Below are 21,041 nucleotides of genomic sequence, written 5' to 3'. Positions count from 1 at the left end.
ACTGTCAGACCTGCGGATAAACAACACAGCCATTATCCCTTTAAAAATAAATAAAGATAAATATATATATTTTGTTTTAGTTCTTGCCTTTTAACAGATATATCGCTTATCTCACCAGTGATGTGGACATATGAGGGCTTTTTTGCAGGAGGAGTTGGATTCTTTAATGGTTCCATTTATTGCATACATACATATACATACAGTGGGGTAAGTAGGAAAAAACACAACTCTCTTTTGGGGAAGGTTTCATAGTAAGATACATATGAAGAAGTCATTTTTATCGCACCACCACTGAAAAATCCTTTTATTAAAAAAAAATATATTTTTCCTACGATGGGGCTTGTGTGAGGGCTCTTTTTTGGCAGGATGAGCTGCAATTTACAGTTCTATTTTTGGTGACTTTTTAATCTTCTTCAATTTTTATTGTGGAACAGGGGAACAAAAGTGCAAAAAAACCAAACTTTTTTTTAAATCAAAACTTAGGGAAGTTATGTATTTTTCCCCTTTCTGGCAGAGATCCCAGTTATGTTGTTTTAATTCGTCATTTGTTTTGTGGTAAATGGAAAAAGAAGGCTTATTGAATTTTAGAATATTTAATTTTTGTTAAATTTACATTTTATTTGACTTAACTCTAAGTCTCCATGGAAACATGAACTTGCATTTGTTTGATCGCTTCTACAGTACACTGCAATACTTCAGTATTGCAGTATATATTGTATTTTTTAACATACACCTATGAAGCCCTGCCACAGCCAGAGCTTAATCGGCTTAAGTAGACGGCAACCCTAGGAGCCTTGATTAGGCCCCAGGGCTACCATGCCAATCATTAGCACCTCAGGATCATATTGCTGGGGTGGGAGAGGGAGGAATGGTTAGTCACAGGGGTAACTTCCCCGTCCAGCTGACAGCTTACATGCCATGGTCAGCAATGACATCGCAAGTAAATTGTCAAATAGCTGTGATGGCAGCTGGTGCCAACCATGTCAAGCATCAGCTGTTTCATAGCTAGCCCACACCTGTTATATACATATGTCACAGAAGACGAACAGGTGAAATCAATAGAGTTCATCGTACAACAGATCCAGCACTGTTATAAATGAAAGCCATGACATATCTGAACAGACTCATAAAGGGAGATTTACCAAAAAAGTTCAAGAAAAAGTTGGCGGTCATCAAAATCAATGTAAAGGATTTACTAATAAACTGAGGTTTTGCATCATTAGTGGTGTTCTTACCAATATCGAGTATTCTGTCTCCAGGTCTGTTCCACCGCCAGCCTTCCAGCTGCTGGTGCTCTGTGTACTGCAGGCGCCGGTCATGAAACACCACTCTGAAGATGCTCTGCAAGGGGAGAAACATGGAAGCTACTTATAAGAAACACCAGATCTTAAGCATTGGGCACATTCAAGAAAATCTCACATTCTTCCAGATCTCTAGGTTAGTTTTTCTCTGTTGGAGTTTTTAGGTATTTACTTATGTAGGCATTAAAATTAACAATTCACCGGGCGCCAATTTATAACTTGTTTTTTCGAAAATGACCTCCAAACCCAAATGGTAAAAATTATGACGGCCCTCCAAGTAATGCACCCATAATTTAGTTGGCAGATGAGCGCCATCTGTCTGTGTCTGGTCCGTCTTATTTCTGTGGAAGCTGAAAGCACCAAATGGAGTGTAACAAAATAAAAAATGAAACAAAACAATGAGTATTTATGTTAAAAGGTGCACTATATATTTACAACACTCACCTTAACTAGCTTGCCATTCAACTCGGGCAATTCGCCTAGTTTTCTATTGTCCAACATCCTGATTTCGTAGGACTGGCCTGTTGGGAATAAATGGTTGTGAAGTCAGTTTAGAAATCTAGTAAAGGCAGTTAAAGGCACTTAAAGGGTAACAAAAAAACCCAAAAAAACTAAACTTCTGAAATGTCATATTGACATGTCAAATGTATTTATGGGTGGGATCTGGGTGCTGGGGCCCCCACCAATCACTAAAATGAATGAGTTTCACTATACCATGCTGGACAGTATAAGAGACCTGCCATGCACCCTTTAAGCCACCTGGCTGGGCTTAATGGGAGTACCAAGATGGCAGCCCTGAGCACTTTCACTGGGACCCCGATTGCCATGACAATCCATAAGCCCCCTGCAACTGTGTCCTATGGGAAAGCATCCCCCTCTCTTCTGTCTAACCATATAGGTGCTGCAGTCACTATTGACTATGGCATCTACCCAGCTAGTTTTTCCCCCAACAGCCCTTAAATGCACAACTCTTTATGCCATGCAAACATTTTCTCGAACTGATGTGCAAAATCCACAGTAGAACTCGCTTGTGTCGTGTAGTATATTTGTTGCCGAATATCCACCACGTTTGCATGTGACATTGTGCTGACCTGTATCCTATAGTTCTCCTATGTCTGCACTGCAGGGAGGTAATGAAGGTTTACAGAGGGGCACGTCTTTGCACTGGGTGAAGGGGCAAAGTAATAACTCAAACACAGAAGAATTCAAGTTTACACATAATGGCTTACAGACCGCAATCCCCCGGAAAGAAAGAATGCGACGGCTCCTGATGGGGATTTTTTCCATCATAACATATGTGCGCACGGAGTCTGATAGTCAGTAACTAACTCGCATGCCAAGTCACTCACACAGTAGGACGACGTTTAGCGCCCGTTCACACAGGTTTTTTCCCGCCCGTATTTGTTACTGACTGAATACAGATAACACACGGACCCATTAAAGCAAGTATTCTGATGGTTTCTTTTTTTTGTTTTCTTTAATGCCCAACACACAAAAAAATATATATAGATATTGCAACATATTTTATTTTGGTCCGTATTCGTGGCCAAAAGTCGCCCATGAAAGTTTGCATGCATGAAAAAAAAAAAAAAAACACTGCACATAGGCAACAAAAAACATGCAAGATGCAGTGAAATTGGCCCATTTTTCAAGAACCAAAACTGCATACATGTATGAATGAGCCCATAGCCTCCACACCTTGCTAGTAGTATAGAGGAAAACTACAAAGCTCCTAACAGTGGTTAGCACTACTGGAATTACAGCGCCGGTGTTCTGGGTTCAATCCCAACCAAGGGTAATATCTGCGAGTAGTTTCTATGTTCTCCCCATGTTTAAGTGGGTTTATTCCAGGTACTCTGGCTTTCTCTAGCACTCCAAATATAACACACTAAGAGGTTAATATGGAATGTAGATAGAGAGCCCCAATGAGGTCAGGGACTGATGAAAGTGATGGCAATCTTCCTACGGTGCTAAGGAATATGTGGTATACTATATAAAGGAGTACAAATAAAATGGGATTCATTCTCCGTCTCCCTTTGCTTTCCTGATACAGGCCTGAAAGGTAACTGCTTTTAAAAAAAAAAAAAAAAACGGTCACCAGGTTCATGATGTCCAAACTACAGGCAGCATGAGCCCGGTACGGGTATGCCGATTCGGTTCATGTAGGTTTTATTCTGAAAGGCTACTTGGACTTGTAGCTGAGCACTTGAGTCGGGCTCTCTCTGCGCACAGCATCAAGAACGACAGCTCTCTCCCCGCTTGTGTACAGGGAGAGGGTTGTCAGTCTTGATGATACAGGTGGGGAGAGCCGGACGCTGCTCCCCTCTCTGACTCGAGCACTCAGGTCCAAGTCAAACTTCTAATTATGTTGTTTTCCGGAACGCAGAAGCATTTCAGGATAAAACATACATAGGCCAAATAAGCATATCTGTTGCAGGCTCATGCTGACCGTTGTCGAAGCACGAACCTGGTGACAAATTCATTTAAGGAGAAGGGCACAAGCTTGTATCCTACGACAACAACGGAGCAGGGGCGTTTCAATATACAGTAAAAAAAAAAAAAAAAAAGGGCAATTCCCTATAAACCAGATATGTTTATGTATAACGGTAGGCATTTCTGTCGGTCAACTAAAGTTCCTTCTCCAGGAAATGTAGGACAGCCCTGCCGTCCCGGAAGGTCACCTTGATTGAGATAGGTAAGGGTCTCTTCGTGAAGCTTCACAGCGGGGGAGGTAGCCGTACACAGCACATACTGGAAAGGTAGGATCTTGTTTTCATTTTCTGAAGGCAGACTTGACTCTTCTTGCTTGAAGATGGGCAGGGCGAGTACATCGCTGGAACAAAGCAAAGGAGGTTTAGTAAGACGACCCTATAGCCAGACTCAACACTCAAGATCTACGCAAAGACCCCGCCGCTTGAACAATGTCAAGAGTTCGCTTATACCGGCAGATACATCGTTCAAATGAGAACTCGTTCATTCAATCACATTCGCTGTATAAGTGAATGAGAAGGAATGAATGATCGCTGTTAAAGGTGAACAACGTTTTTTATACCTGCAGTGATCGATTATTGTTCATCGTTCACTCGTTGGCTCACATGTAAACTATTATTCACTTTCGCTCATTTGAATAATAATCGTTCCATCTGAAAGGACCCAAAAACTGTATACGAGCCGGGAAAAAAAATAAAAATAAAAATCACTTTTAGACGGAGGCTTTTCTTGCAGCCATATTACAGGTACGACCGCAGACCTCCAGTGGTTCACCAAAGCAGACATTAGACCACCATATGGTTTCATGGTGCTCGAAATACGGTTCCGGTGGACAGCAGGAGGTAAAGGGGTTGTACAAATATGCAACTGTATTATGGCCATCGAAAAGCAGCCTTAGGCCGGGCTCACACGAATCTACTTGCATTGCGTGTTACGTGCGCATAATACGTTGGGAATGGCATCAATGAAAGTACATGGGTTTTCAATGTTCCGCTCACACTTGCGTATATTACCAAAGAATGCAGCTTGTTCCATTTTACCATGTATTAAGCATGTACAGCCCTATTGTGCTCAACGGGGGCACCTCGAACACATTGCATACGTCGTCTTTTTTTACGCATGTTGCTAGGAGACATCAGAAGAAAGTTTAAAAAAAGAAAAGAAACCAGCGCATGACAGCGTGCATAAAACATGCCGTACATGCGCAGGCATACGCAACCAAAAATGTGACAACACACAGTGATACGCGATTACCTGCGCAAGCACAGCTCTGCTAGTTTTATGCAGCGTTTTGGGATACGGTCTTGTTAGCCCGACCTTAAGACTCTAGATGTTGGAAGCCAACAAATAGGATTTGAATGCTAGTGTAATCCGAACCAACGACCCATAAAAGTTAAGCGCTAGTCCCGGATTTTCTCTTTAGTTGCACTAGTAAGGGCTCGCTCACATCTGCGTTACGGCTTCCCGTCTCGCTTCCATTTTTAAAACAGAGAGCCAATATTAAAAATGAAAATAACGTTCCCGTTTACCCTTTTTCCGATTGATTTCAATAAGTTTAAAAGAAAAAAAAAAGGGAAAAAAATGGAGAATATTCAGCTCGCTTCAGTTACGTTTTTTATTTTACTTGATTGGATAACGCAGCGAACGTGCCCGTGTGTAGGGCCGCCAAGCTATCGGCTGCACTAAACGAAAGGGTTAATATACTGCAATCGTATTAATGTATTGCTGCGACTAGGCAATTTGCCATCAAGGAGTATGGGAATGGAGACCATGATGTAACGCCATTACACAACTCGAGGTGAACCAGGACATTTTTATATCATGGGACCCTAGCCAGAGAACTAATTTGAGTCGACTCATTAAGTATACTTAGTGAAAGATGAACTGTGTGACTATGAGGCCAAAACCCAGAAATGTCACGCTACTAATAGTACACGCCAAGCTTAGAGACCCCACAATGGGAGCCTATCAAATGCAGCCAAACAAAAAAAAAAAAAGGGTTGCCCTAGTAAATGATGCCACAAGGCAAAACAAAACATCAATCAGGACCAACCATGTGTGACTGTGCGGCTATTAGTGCCGCTGCCCACACCAAGAAGCGGACTTGCATGGAATTAGGTTGGAGCTTTGAAGATGTAGCTGCCGGCGAAGAAAAAACATTGAGCATGTGCCAGATACAAATTGTCCATCTCTAGCAACAAAAACACCAAGATCCAGCGAGACGTGGCAGGAACGGCCCTCAAATAACCGATCGCTCATCCCCCGGACTACAGAACAAGTGATTGCTCAGGACTCGAAGAAGTTTAGGGAAAGTAGCTGATAAAGCAGACCGGTCACCTCGGGGAACTTTCATCCATAGCCTCTTGTTTTTGTAGGACAGTCTAGTCTAAGCTACTAAGGATCAGCGAAAGAAAGCTTCACATTCCTTAATTTATATCTCACTGATCACGAACATCATGCAGCTCGACAAGCGGTCCACCGTGAAGAATTCAAATTGACTTCACTATTGTGAGGTCCAAAAGTATGGAAAACGAAGAGAAACAAGGCCAAACGGAGACCAAAGTTCGTACCTTTGGTCCCCGTTAGGCTTGTTCAAGTCAATGGTTGTGCTGTGGGATATGATGAAATGTTATCTTTTTGGTTATTCCAACAGAACCACAGAATGGCCAGGCTGAGCGTAGACCTAAGTGCAGTCTGAGCGCACCTCTAAGGAATATGGCCGACTGCAGCCCCAGACAGAGAGGGGGACATGCAACTGGAACAGCAAAACGTGACCGTAGAAGTCAACTACTTCTACCTCACTCGGCAATAATGGGCAAAACTGAATGTGAAGGTCGCCGTACCCCTTAACTGGTTGTTGGTCAAAAGCCCATTCACTTGTACACGCAAGCGAGCATGCGTGTGTTCTCTAGAGGTCATCGCCATACTCTACTAGTGGTGGCTCATTCCCAATGAGAACATTGAATCAGGCATACTTAAAGGGGTTGTCCCGAGGCAGCAAGTGGGTCTATACACTTCTGTATGGCCATAATAATGCACTTTGTAATGTACATTGTGCATTAATTATGAGCCATACAGAAGTTATAAAAAGTTTTATACTTACCTGCTCCGTTGCTGGCGTCCTCGTCTCCATGGTGCCGACTAATTTTCGCCCTCCGATGGCCAAATTAGCCGCGCTTGCGCAGTCCGGGTCTTCTTTTCTGAATGGGGCTCCGTGTAGCTCCGCCCCGTCACGTGCCGATTCCAGCCAATCAGGAGGCTGGAATCGGCAATGGACCGCACAGAAGCCCTGCGGTCCATGGAGACAGAGGATCCCGGCGGCCATCTTCAGCAGGTGAGTATGAAGACGCCGGACCGCCGGGATTCAGGTAAGCGCTGTGCGGGTGGTTTTTTTAACCCCTGCATCGGGGTTGTCTCGCGCCGAACGGGGGGGGGGGGTTTAAAAAAAAAAAAAACCCCGTTTCGGCGCGGGACAACCCCTTTAATTCTAACATGCCCAATCCTTCTTTACCACCAACATCAGCCATTATGAGAGTGTGATGAGTCCCATACAAATTAGATGGTTGGCCACGTGACTGGGTGATGCTCATGTGTAATGGCCAATCATCATACATTGCCTTTGTCCACTTCTATCGGGAGGACAAGTAACAACCATTGTGCATGGAGTCTATTTTGGTGCACAACATGCACCTCTAGGTTGTCAAATCAACTATAATTTAAGTATTTCTAAACTGTCTAAGTATCGGCTATGAAAAACTAATCAATGACTGGAAATGAATGTTCGAATGAATATTAGTTCATCCAATCGTTGCCCCGTAGTAAGAAGGTGCTGGTGGATCAACCAACAAATAAGCAAATGTTCGTTTGTCGGGTGATCCCATTGTTCTGCAGCACCAAAAAGCACCTAGGTGTCCGTAGCACATACCCATGTGGAAACTCCTTTCTAGGGTGTGTTCACAAGTCACCGATTTTGGTGCAGATCCACAGCAGATTTCCCTCTTTTCAATTTAATTCAAATCGAAGGTGAAATCTGCTGTAGATCTGCACCAAAATCAAAGACAAATCATCAATGTGTGAACGCACCCTAGAGAGGAGTTGCCTGGCATCAGCTGGTAGATATGCGGCACCATTGTGGTGGGCAGGAGATTCTGACTAGACACGGAGATCCAAGGATCTGATTCAGAAGACAAGAAGACAAGCTAGCATCATCGTTCTAAGAATTGGTGGCGTCACTTTAAAGAAAACTGCAAAATGCCAAATAATGAACTGCCACCATCTTGGGAAGTTTGGGATGTACTGAGAACGGAGGGAATTGATGCCAAAATAGGACCAAAATACCTCCGTCTGAATAGACCTTCCTTCTCCAGGTACTCACCGAGACAACTGCTGGCTTTGTGTAAGTACTGAGCATTACAAGGCTACATTCTTCTGTGCCCACAAATACAATACGATGAATTGTTGATGCAGGATCAAGAACAACAAGAGTATAGATGAAACGCTCCATGTCTAAACACATCTCAGCCATAGAGCTTACATCATGCGCAACCTACGGCCTTTATAAGGGCAGGAAAATACAATCTAGTAAGAAACGCCATCTTTTCTTCTTGGGGAGAGCAGTGAGCGAAGAGACTTAAAAGACCATTCATGCTCCTCTGGGTCCATCTGCCTTACTTGCAATAATAAGACCCATAGTTAGGCTGGTTTCACATTTGTGTTGGCACCTTCCGTTGCAGATCCGGCTCAAAATACGTATGTAGCACTTTTTCTTATGGCAAAAAGCTGGGCCGCTGAGCGGAAAGTGGACCGATCCCATTATAGTCAATGCGGTCCGTTCGGTTCTGTCCGGAGTCGAAGCCGTTCGGCCACGGGGATTCCCCTTTTTTGCTCCCCGAATGCAGCAGAAAGCGGGACCCCAGATGTGAAATCACCCCTTTTATAGGAGGATGCGCGGACGGGACTCTGAAAACAGCCAGAGACGGGTTGGCCGGTAGAGATCTCCAGCTCGCTCCACCTTTGTTTAAAAGCACAGGAACGATATCGTTTAGGCAAGTGTTGGGCACTTAATGTAAAAGTACGCCAAGGCATGGGCATGACAGACAGGGGACCACCCTCTATGAGTCACAACGGAAGGTGACCATGTAATACTATGTAAGCGCCTGGCTGAAGCTTTCTCCAGCAAAATCAGAACAAAACCATCTCTAAAATATATGTTGATGCAGAATCACATTTTACATGCAAATTAAGAGGACTTGAAAAAGTACATATGAAAGTTTCATGTGCAACTGTATGACAACGGGTGAGAGCGGAGATGTACTGGAGCGAAGGGCAGGAAGTGCTGCAAGAACAATACATCATGTCGGCTCCGAAATAGTCACTTAAAATCTAGGAAGAACGTGTTTCCGGTGGGGGCTGCACCCACGTCTTACAGGACAAGTAGAAGAAAATAAACAAGATATACTTGTCACTCAAACGCCCAACCGGAGGAACAACTCTGAACGTTCCCAACAGTGACACGACACGGAAGGAACATCTGTAGTGTAAACACGGACGTCGCCAACCAAACCTGCTCCCCGTTTAATGGTGTTTGTTATGGAAACAAGCTGCGGAGTGACGAAGACCTACCTGAAGACACAAGAACATATATCCCACCTTCTACACATGTCCGTATTAATCCCTTAACGCTGCAGCCCTTTAATTTTTAATTCCCCACTTTCAAAAGAATCATAACTTTATTTTCTGGCATAAAGCTACAATAACGGCTTACTTGCTGGATGAGTTGTAACAATGTACCAAAAACTGCATTGGAAAAGTTTAAAATAAATTGGGGGGAAAAAAAATTAAATTCAGTCAGTTTTGAAGAGATTGTTTTTATGGCACTCCTAGTACAGAAAAAAATTACATATTATTCCCCCCCCCCACCCTATGGCACTCATGTTTAATATTTTAATAAACTGAAAAACTTTTACGGAAGCAGTGACACCAATTAATCTTTTTACTTTTTTTTTTTTCTAAATTCTCCATAGGGAACTTGAACTGCCATCAACGGATCCCAAGCACAATATACCGCTATCATTCAGTAGTTATACTTTTATAGGAATCCTATTAAGACTGGTCACAAGAACGGCTTAATAGACAGAAATCCAAGGCCCCACGATGTCATTGTGGGCAGGCCATTCGGGTGACAGAGAGCCCCCAGTCAGGCCTTTTAAATGCTGCTGTCAGAACAGACTGTGGCATCTAAAGGAATAATGGCGGGGATCGGCGATATCTCCAAACCCCGCCGTTGTAGACGGGCATTGGCTGTGAAAGATAGCCAACATCAGGTGCATGCAATTTGGGCTCGGCACCCGAGTCTACTCTATACAATGACACTCGGCACCGGTGATACATATGTTACATATAACAGAGGTCAGCAAGGGGTTATAAAAAAAACTATCCAATATTACGAGCAAATGTTGTGTCAGTGGGCATAGAGAAAAATGATGCCAAGTCAATAAAATAAGGTAACAAAACTTTTGACATGTCATATTGAGGCTCTGCCATCAACAAACCCAGACTTTCTATTGAGCATCTACTAAGTTCTGCTGAGACACAAAAAGAGCCGATCGGTGCTCAAATGAGTGCTTCTTAGAGTGCTTTAGAGATGGGTGGGGATCTCAGGATCCGGACCCCACCTATCAAGTTTTTGGAAAGTTAATTTATCCTTTTATACTCCTATGCAGACTTCAGAGAAAACCTGTTGGCAGACAGTTCGGGTTCCTCTTATCTCAGGGGGCGGTGCAGATGGTCCGGACCCCCATAGTCAGAGGGCTGTCTGCACTAGGTTTACTGTCACAACCAAGTAAACAGACAAGAAGATCTGGTTTAATTCTATGGGAGCAGGATGACCAGTACTGATCATCTGTAGGTAAATGAGCTGCCTTTGTGAAGCCCCGGAGTCTGCAGATCTGTATCTGGTGATGGGGACAATAAAGTTCACCTCTGTGGCTGGTCTAGTGTTTGTATTAGGGCTAATTCACACGACCGTGATTTCGGCGGGCGATGCACGGTCACATGACACGCGGTAAACGGAGTCAGTGAAAGTACTTGGACTTTTTCATTGATCCATTCACATAAGTATGTAGGCACTGCGCTATTTTTCCATGTACCACGCAGCGTGAGCCCTATGCTTTTCTATGGGCAGCGTCTGCAACACTATCCATTGTGTCTGGGCGGCGATTTATACAGAATATCGCTGTGAAAGAGAACGGGGAATTTTTTTAAAATAAGGCACATATGCTTGGCAGCGGCACGGGAAATATAAGAAAAAACAAAAACAAACAGGCCTACTGCGGACGACAGAATGTGAGGACGCGGTTGTGCGCAGTACAGTTTTGCTGCCATACGCCACAGCGCGCACGGTAGAGAGGAAGTCATGGAAAGAATTGAACTAGCAGCGCTAGTGCGGCTGCACACTACCGAATTTGAGTTGTGGAATCCTCGCTAATCACCCGCGCAAACGATCCGCGGTATTCCACATGCATTGAAAAAACAGAACATGCACATGTCCGCTCACAAAAGCAGATAGCAATTGCAATATCTGCGAACAGACAATTGGCGCCTTCAACAGATATGCATGTAATATGTATGACCAGCCTGAGAGGTGGGACCGGAGCCCAACAGGCACTTATGGCAGATTTAGTAATCCACATCAGGACTTTTGCGCTGACCCTGTCCTCAGATGTTGGTTTTCTATGGCGCACTTCAATGGGACAAACACTGGGAAAATGTCAGGGACAGCGCAGTAACGCGCAGCAGCTCCTAGAAACTGGCCGGCTGTCTACTTCTAAGTGTGAGATTTCTGAAGATCCCGTCCGTTGGAGTATAATCTCTGGCCAGTCACAAAACCACCAAGGTTAAAAGGGATTTCTGAGTTAAAGGGAACGTGTCATCAGAAAAACCACCTACAGTATAAATAATGTTTTTACATGAAAACTTATTTAGAAATTTTCCACAAATTTTTTTTTTTTTTTAATTTCCAACGTCACAGTCTAGATTTAAAAAAAATCGACAAAAGTTTCCACACTGGCCACTAAAGCAAGTAATAGTCCGACACTTCCTGCTGTGTACAGATAACCTTTCAGTAGTCATCTCATCATCATCACAGGCAGGAGTACAATGAAAACTAACATAGGATATCACAGCTGACCTCCATTCCAGCCGATAAGCACGAGAAAATTTTAAAAATATGGGCCCCATGGCTGTATTACTCCTGGCCCTCGCAGAATAACAGATTCCTAACCTCCCTGTAAAAGAGGAGAATAATAAATGCCTACCTTGTTATTGTTCTATAGCCCAAGACTGTCTTCGCCAGTGTCCACCTCATGGGAAAAACTCTACTTGTCTCAGAAACCACCCCTTACCCATCTTTCCTAATTCCTCCCTATTTCCCCCTAAATCTGGGTTAGGCCCTGGCCAGGCCGTTCGTATTCTGTTACTTTTAATTAACAGTCAAGTTTCAAGATTGGGCCGGGATATAATGAGAGGACTACTTCAAAAGTGGTCTACCAGATGTGTTTTCTCTTCTCTCTCCCCCCAATCCATATCACTACAAAGTGTGCTTGTTACATATTAATGTGACTAATGCTTTTCAGTTGAATGTTTATTACACTGCTGTAAAATTTTGAAAATCTCAAATAAAACCACAGTATAAAAAAAAAAGGATATCACAGTGTCCACAATAGGAGGCTACAGCTCACCTCCTCCCCCTCAGTGACTCCAGTACCTCACAAAACAGCCTGCCATAGAAGTCCATGAATCAGGCTCATGCGCGCGGGTGTATTTTCTGTCCATGTGCCGTCTGAATACAGCAAAAAAAATAAAAATAAAAATGGCCATACTGAAAATAGAAGACATCACAACTCATACAAACAACTCACAAACAACTGTCCCGTCATCAGACGACATGAAGCTCCGTTCACACCAAGAATAGTAAACAAAACCCCATACAAGAGTGCAAGCGGCAGATGAACTCCCCAACATACATCACAAGATTCTCCCTGTAGAAGTCATCTGACCGTTGCCTGCCAATCAGAGGCTGCAGAGTCAGTGTTCACCACTCCTGGCATAATCAGACATACAACATCAAAATCAGACATACAACATCAAAATCAGACATACAACATCAAAATCAGACATACAACATCAAAATCAGACATACAACATCAAAATCAGACATACAACATCAAAATCAGACATACAACATCAAAATCAGACATACAACATCAAAATCAGACATACAACATCAAAATCAGACATACAACATCAAAATCAGACATACAACATCAAAATCAGACATACAACATCAAAATCAGACATACAACATCAAAATCAGACATACAACATCAAAATCAGACATACAACATCAAAATCAGACATACAACATCAAAATCAGACATACAACATCAAAATCAGACATACAACATCAAAATCAGACATACAACATCAAAATCAGACATACAACATCAAAATCAGACATACAACATCAAAATCAGACATACAACATCAAAATCAGACATACAACATCAAAATCAGACATACAACATCAAAATCAGACATACAACATCAAAATCAGACATACAACATCGGTTACATCAATCTAATTCCATATAGTCTACTAAAGGTACATCGACTCCGGGACCTGATTTTAAGATCTAGCACGCCTCTCTCGTTAATACATAAAGCCAGTTAGCTCCCCGTACGGGTCTTGTGACTTTCCCAATAGCAATTCCTTTAAAGCCAGTCCCATCTGCATAGACTTCATGTGGCAGCTGATAGGAATCTAAACAGACCATCTGCTGTCTGGACAGAGGAGAGCTGCTCACAATACCTACTCTAAGCTTCCGGGATGGGCAGCCTACATATTGTAACCATGTGGCAGTAGTAGGGTATACGCCACGTAACTTGTATCAACTGATAAAGGATTGTATGAAGAAATAGGTCTGATTATTGTATAAATATAAACATTTGGCTTGTGTGGACATGAGATCGCATCTACTGAAACCACCTTGAAAAGTAAGCCAATAGGAATGAAGAGAAGGCACATAGTGTGTAGTAGAAGAAACAATGTAGCCTATGGATTTGTACTAGACATACTATGGACAACATTGTTTCTTCTACTACAATCTGTGCGTCAATTTCTGGTCTGAGGTCTTGGCGGATCACTTCCAGATTCACAGAAATTGCCCTACCCAACTCGCCCGCACTGTTCCTGCTACAGCTAAGTGGCATCCCCTGTTAATGTTCCGCGGTACGCCACTTGATCAACGCAGCATGAGCATATATACCGATGCTATGGCGCCAAACCCATCGTCCTCTATCTCCAAGATGAAAAGAGGATCTTACTGCTTCTCTTAAAGGCCTGCATGACAAGTTCCTGAGAACATGCTCCACTAGATCGAGTCCCGGGACTCGCCAGAGTATAGAACTTTATGTTCACTGGGCCGGGGAAAAAATCATCACTTTTGGTGCCTAGGTACGCCGTTTGTCCTTGACTTTCTCAGTCTTGCCCCAGAGAGGTCTTGTCCATCTTATCTACCTTCTTCTGCCCTCCCCAACTTTTTAAATGATTTGCTCTGTCTGTAGTCTGTATGTTGTCTTAGGGCCCTTTTACATGGAACGATTACTGTTAAAAAAAACCCCCAAATCATTGGATCGTGTGAATTGGAACGATATTCATTGAGTGTTAAAACAGCCAATGATTGAACGACGAAAAAAAGCAGCAAATGCTATACAACAGGAAAAAGTGAGAACTGCTAAAAGTACAGTCTAATTAAGTGAGTGAAGTAAATAACGATTTCTAGATAACGCCCTTGAATAATATCCTACATGCAAATAAGTAATACATAGAACAACCATCCAGATAAGGTTGCCAAAAACATGACACTAGTTTCACAAAAAATACCCAGAGGCAATAAAATAGGAAACCTAAATTCTGATCTGGGAGGAATCAGATGCAAACATATCACCAGTAATGGTGAGGAGGTATGGGACGAGTCAGGGGTGCCCCACACATCCTGCGGCTTCCTCAAGGGTAAGAGGTCCGTCTATACCAAAGGACTGTATATACCTGTGTGATCAGGGAGGAACGTGCCCATGAGGCCACATCACACAGCCTCCGGGGTGTCTACAGACGCTTGCCGATGACTGCACATGGCACATACACAGACCAAGGCATAGTGTTCCTAAATAAGAGTCTATACAGTATAAGCCATGATGGCGCACTAACTACACATTTAATAACTGAGGTGCTGGCAGTATAGATATAGAAGTAGATGCAAAATAACTTAAGATATACACAGGGGCCGGTAAGGATGGATGGCAGACAACAAAACTGTTGGAGCTGCTCATGCTTGTCGGACAATCCTCTCTACTGGTGGTCTGTTGAGGGCATCCTGAGCCCCCGGTGACGGCAATTCTTGACATGACCATACATCTTCTCACATTCTAATAACGCGCCCCTCTTAGACTCTGGTAACGGGGTGAAATCTCATCTCTGTCGTAGAGACATGTCTAGTGGTCAACAAGCTCTAGAAGAAGAGGTCACTACAAACGAGGAGCCTCCGAGGGCCTTTTAACAGGCCATGGGCAAAACCACTTTTAGACCGTTCATCTTATCACACAACTCTACTTATTTGTATATCTGCCTGAGATGTAATGGCATGCCAAGTTTTGCAGCAAAATGACAACCCTGTTTTTTTTTTTTGACAAAATATATAAGCAATGTTTCGAGGTTACTAGGTCTCTTCATCAGGCTCAGAAGGAGCATTAAACTGCCTCAAAAGGCTTGCATATATATATATATAAAATTTTCTGGTTAGCCAATTAAGGAACTTTAAACATTATTGTGTGTAGTATATTGACATATAATGGCCAAAAGGACACATTCTTGGCCTCTTTGAGCAATGAGGCAATTTACATATACTCTTACAGTCTTCTCATCTGTTCAGCATTTCAAGCTTTCACCTGATCCATGAAGAAGGAAGTACAGACGTTGGTGACTGCACGGCTCTATTTGTGGTACATGACAAGATTTCACCTTTGCGTGATAAGTTATATTTGATTTAGGCTTAGTGCCCTACAAAGTTCATGCTGGTGGCTCTGCTGAGGGCCTTTTGTAAAGGTCCATGAAGCCTGCACTGTACCTCCATATTGCTCTGATTTCCCGCCTCCCCCTGACATGGAGGGACGCACCCTGCCAAGGATGGAGGCTCCCTGTGCGCCCGAGCCGTGTGATGGGGTGGATGAGTACGGTTTGATTCTGGACCTTCAGAGTTAGGGTACTTACTCTGTTTCTTCCGTCCAATTTGTGAACAGTGTATTAAGGGCGTTGACCTCATTGGGTTTTTACATGATGGAAAGCGAAAGAAAAGCATCAGGTTTCCGTTTTTTTTAAACTGAGCAAATAGCCCTGTATGACGCGCTTTTTGCGTTGTTAAACACGTAGACCCAACGGAACGAAAGCAAAAAGGAAGCTTTAGGTTCGCTTTCGTATTTTAAAGTCAATGGTGGGAAAAAATGGATCCGTTTAAATTCTGTTTCACTGCGCCAAAAACGCAGAAGAGAAAAGGAATTATGAATAAAGCCCTAATGCTTCTTTCTTGTGAAAGCTCAGAACAAAATGTGCGTCGGGGGCGCCAGCCTTCAGGCCTGCCATCATATATGCTGCTGTTGTATGTTTTGGCTGATACAATGTAATTCTATGTTTTTTGGGCTATTTGTGCTGAACTTTACGGGACGCTTTGTTGTCTCTCCAAGTGCCATTGTACTTTATTATTATTAGTATGAGAGTGCCCTTACCAATTACTGTGTCTTCAGGTGGCCACTTATCTGCTATTTGTACTTTGTTAATGTACCTGCTTTTATTATGGCTGTATACCTTCTTGGTTAGTTTAACCCCTTAAAGGGGTTGTCCCGCGCCGAAACGGGTTTTTTTTTTTTTTAACCCCCCCCCCCGTTCGGCGCGAGACAACCCCGATGCAGGGAGGTAAAGAAAGCTCACCGGAGCGCTTACCTGAATCCCCGCGCTCCGGTGACTTCTCTACTCACCGCTGAAGATGGCCTCTTCCTCCGTGGACCGCAGCTCTTCTGTGCGGTCCATTGCCGATTCCAGCCTCCTGATTGGCTGGAATCGGCACGTGACGGGGCGGAGCTACACGGAGCTACACGGAGCCCCATAGAAGACTGCAGAAGACCCGGACTGCGCAAGCGCGGCTAATTTGGCCATCGGAGGGCGAAAATTAGTCGGCACCATGGAGACGAGGACGCCAGCAACGGAACAGGTAAGTATAAAACTTTTTATAACTTCTGCATGGCTCATAATTAATGCACAATGTACATTACAAAGTGCATTATTATGGCCATGCAGAAGTGTACAGACCCACTTGCTGCCTCGGGACAACCCCTTTAAGGACCAGACACTGTTTGAGGATGTTACTCATATGGTGGTTTTACTGCCCTATTTGTATTCCTTCAGCTACCTAATTTATTTTTGTTGTAGTTTTTTCTATGACATATATATACACATACACACACACACACACACACACACACACACACACACACGCTTTAATATATCTTTTACTGACTTTTTTCCATTTTTTAGTTTTATTGCACGTAAAAAGCAATTTTTTTAAACACTTAGTTTTTTTAAATTAGTATATTTACGCTAAAATAAAGTATGGGAATGGGTTGCCCATTCTGTTTCGAGATATAAAATGTATGGTTTTGGATTGCAGGGAGTATATAGTGACAGTCTAGGGTCATTTTTTTATGTATATATTTTTATTCTATTCTGTATTTTTTTTTACCTATTTTGTAAAGATTTTTTTTTACCATCTATGTCCCCCGTGATGTCATATAAAGAGCTCTGTGGGTCATTCACCTTGTCAAATATATTGGCTGGGGCACCCATAGAAGCAATCACATGAACCGCTATGTAACTGGGAGAAGCCAGAAGTGGTTGAAACCTCCTTCTCCTCCGGGGTCCTCGGCTGTGTCCGACTGCCTCGATGGCAGAAACAGAGGCTTTAATCCCACGCTGTATTTTTTTGCTATCAGCGGGGATTAAAGCCAAGGACCAAGCGCGTATATTTACCGCGCTTGGTCCTTAAGGGGTTAGAATAGTTTGCTAATAGAGACGGTCTAGTTATTTTATAATGATTGGCCGGGCTGTGATTCTTGTTTGAGTGCAGTATCTATTACACACACACACACACACACACACACACACAATAAGGTCTGGAACAGGACAGTAGACTACAATGACCTCCCCACATTCAGGATGAATGGCGCACTGGCGGAGCATGCACGGTCAGCTCTCCAATCACTTCAATGGTGCGGACGGAAATACCCGAGCGCTTGCCACTGATATCTCGGCAGTCCCACTGGAAGTGAACATAGCGCCAGTGTGCACAACCAGCACTCCATTTAGTTTCACTGCAGAGTGCAGAAACCCTGAAATCAAAGAGGACAGGGGATCCCCGCTCAAGACTGGCAGTGTCTCATTGGTAAGACCCCCTCCGATCATCAAGTTATCCACTAACCTCTCAATAGGAGATAACTTATTCACATGAGCGTTTCTTTTCCCCTCGCAGCGATAAAAATCGCAGTATGCCCCATTTTTAGACGCTCCCATGGAACGCCCCGCCCGTTGTTTTCAACGGACCCGTAAAAGAGCTTGCGTGTCACACGATGTGCATGCGAGTGCGAAAAGAGGTTTCCCATTGAAATCAACGGGACACACTTGTGATTCGCTTACACACGGGAAATTCACATCTGACAATTGACGTTTCACAGACGTGATGAGGTTTTTTGAAAAACGCACGTTGATAAGCGGAGAAACTCGTCCTAATATCGCGCTTGCCTCTGTGAATTTAGCCTGAATCCACTACACCCATCCCACATTAGGCATCTGATTAACATATGCATCCGGAGCCTTTCCCAGCACATGTGCCAAAGAAAAGCAAAAAAGAAAAAACCGAGATGTGAAGGACCCCTAAAGCTGATTGGTGGAAGAGCTTTTCACGTCGGAAGACCACATCTACGGCGTCCGTGAGATGGAACCAACATCAATATCTACCGTAGAACAAGGTAGCTACAAGCTTTCTATAGAGCTGAGGTCTTCCACTGGTGGCTTACCGGCTTCTGCAGAACGACAATTCCCAGCATGCCCTGAAAGCCTGCTATAGAGAGATATCACATGCTACATAACTGTTAAGTGGGGTTGTTCTTAGTGAGAGATGCCAAGTAATCTTGTAGATATGGTAGCTTTTAATACCTAACAAAAATACATGAGGTTATAGCGAGCTTTCGGGTCTTCCATCAACCCATCAAAGGTTCTAGCCTGATAAAGGATCGATAGAAGACCCAAAAGCTTGCATTAACATGATGTATTTTTGTTAGCCATTAAAAGGTATCATATCTACAAGATTACTTGGTTTCGCTCACGGAGAACAATCACACTTTGCTCTACTGGTTAACACAGGACCAAAACTTTTTTCATTTGTTAGAATTGGCTTTTAGGTTTGGAATGTTGTAACTGGGATTCCAAATCTAATATTCTAATTGTTCGTTTCTTCGAGGTCCTCGAGCTTTTGACCGCTGATTTGGTCTGGTTTTGCAGTGGATTCAACAATGGACAAGCCTCACATATGCTACCACATTAAGAAAAAAAATAAAAATTTATATATACACATACATACATACACACACACACCCCAGCATGTGAATAGATAATTCTGTGCTGTGCGCTGAAGCTCCATACCCATCACCCTGCTAGCGTGACACAAGGTAGGACACACAAGCGACTCGGGAACAGATGACTGCTAATATTTTTCTAGGGCATGAGCGAGCGTGGTCATTAATTCCAGTCTGATGAGCACTTCACAGACAAGAGGACCGCGCTCGGAGCACACGAGCGGAGAGTAAAGCCTTCCATAGTAACGAGGACCAAGGTTCACTGTATGCTGGGCATATACCATGCATCTGATCCACGCTGCGCCCCCTACAAGAACATTCTACCCTTGCCAACGATTCCGCCCCCGTAGAAGTTGGCAAGCACTTCATAAAAAGTTACACTATTAATTTTATATGAAAATCACTGCTATGACGTCAAAGTTTCCATGATCTAAGGGAAGCCGGACGTTTCTCAACAAGTTCTAGCGCCGCTGCATTCCAGGAACGTCTGGATCGGAAGGACTCTCCAGCACTTTAGCGGAAATGGCTTTAAACTATACTTCAGGAGGAACAAGACGACGCCAAAGATCGAGGAACCCACCAGACCTGCTCTGCGGGATTCACATGTGGTGGATGGGGAAGGGGGGGGGGGGGGTTGTGGCCAAAGTGAGGAACGGATCCAAAAATAATGAATTGTATAAAGAAAAAAGTCTGTTTGACTGGAAACACCACAACCAGTCCTACGTGTGACTGGACCTGTAAGGAGTCCCGTAGACCAGTGCTTCTCAACTCCAGTCCTCAGGGACCACCAACAGGTCATGTTTTCAGGATCTCCTATAGTAAGAAGACCTGTGGCAATGTCTGAGGCACCGACAATAATTACATCACCTGTGCAACACTGAGGAAATCCTGAAAACATGACCTGTTGGGGGCCCTGAGGACTGGAGTTGGGGAACCTGCCATAGAGCACCGTATACACAGAGGAGCCGCCGGTGACCCCTTTTTGGTCAAAACTAAAGTCTCTCCAATTTCGGCCGGATTCCCATCTGCATTGCATCCTCCGGCCGGAGGTTCAGTCACAGATGCTGCTGAAAATACTGGAAGAAAGTGAGCTGCATGCAGGGCTCTTTCTTCCATCTAAAAGCCGGGCGGACCCCACTATAGTCAGTGGGGTCCGGCCGATGCAGTTCGGTTTCATCCATTCGGCCAGGAGGATTCCCCTTTCCTGCACGCTGAATGGAGCAGCAAAGGGGAATCCCTGCCGCAGATGTGGAACCACCATTAGTCCATTTTCAAAGCAGCAGCCTGACTTCTCTCTTTGCCCAGTTGCCACGCAGATGCCCACCCTGTGCCAGTCACTGCACTGGTTGCCCATGCACTATAGAATACATACGTTACTGGTGATGATTTGGACGCGGTTTGTAATGTGAAAACGCTGTGGATGTGAGCAGTTTTTCGGCCGATCGTTGTCTTGCGTCAAGCCACCCCTTCCCACTCCCTTCTCCAAGATTTTTTCCAAGCTGCACACGTTCTCTG

At 43.8% G+C, this 21,041-nt stretch overlaps 1 protein-coding gene across 2 annotated transcripts in view; it reads right to left on the bottom strand.

The window, feature by feature from the left end:
* TFCP2 (transcription factor CP2) overlaps nt 1–21,041 on the bottom strand; it is a 60,178-nt gene that overhangs the window by 36,092 nt on the left and 3,045 nt on the right. For both annotated transcript variants that reach the window (XM_066584376.1, XM_066584375.1), the window contains exons 2-4: nt 3,983–4,134; nt 1,746–1,822; nt 1,236–1,341 (exon numbers count right to left, since the gene is read on the bottom strand). In XM_066584376.1, the coding sequence (XP_066440473.1) occupies nt 1,236–1,341; nt 1,746–1,822; nt 3,983–4,134 (335 nt within the window). The remainder of the gene's footprint in view (nt 1–1,235; nt 1,342–1,745; nt 1,823–3,982; nt 4,135–21,041) is intronic.

This window comes from Eleutherodactylus coqui, chromosome 1 (genome assembly GCF_035609145.1).
Source record: "Eleutherodactylus coqui strain aEleCoq1 chromosome 1, aEleCoq1.hap1, whole genome shotgun sequence".
Taxonomy (NCBI): domain Eukaryota; kingdom Metazoa; phylum Chordata; class Amphibia; order Anura; family Eleutherodactylidae; genus Eleutherodactylus; species Eleutherodactylus coqui.
Note: the sequence above shows the minus strand (reverse complement) of the source record. Positions and strands in the feature narration are given on the sequence as shown.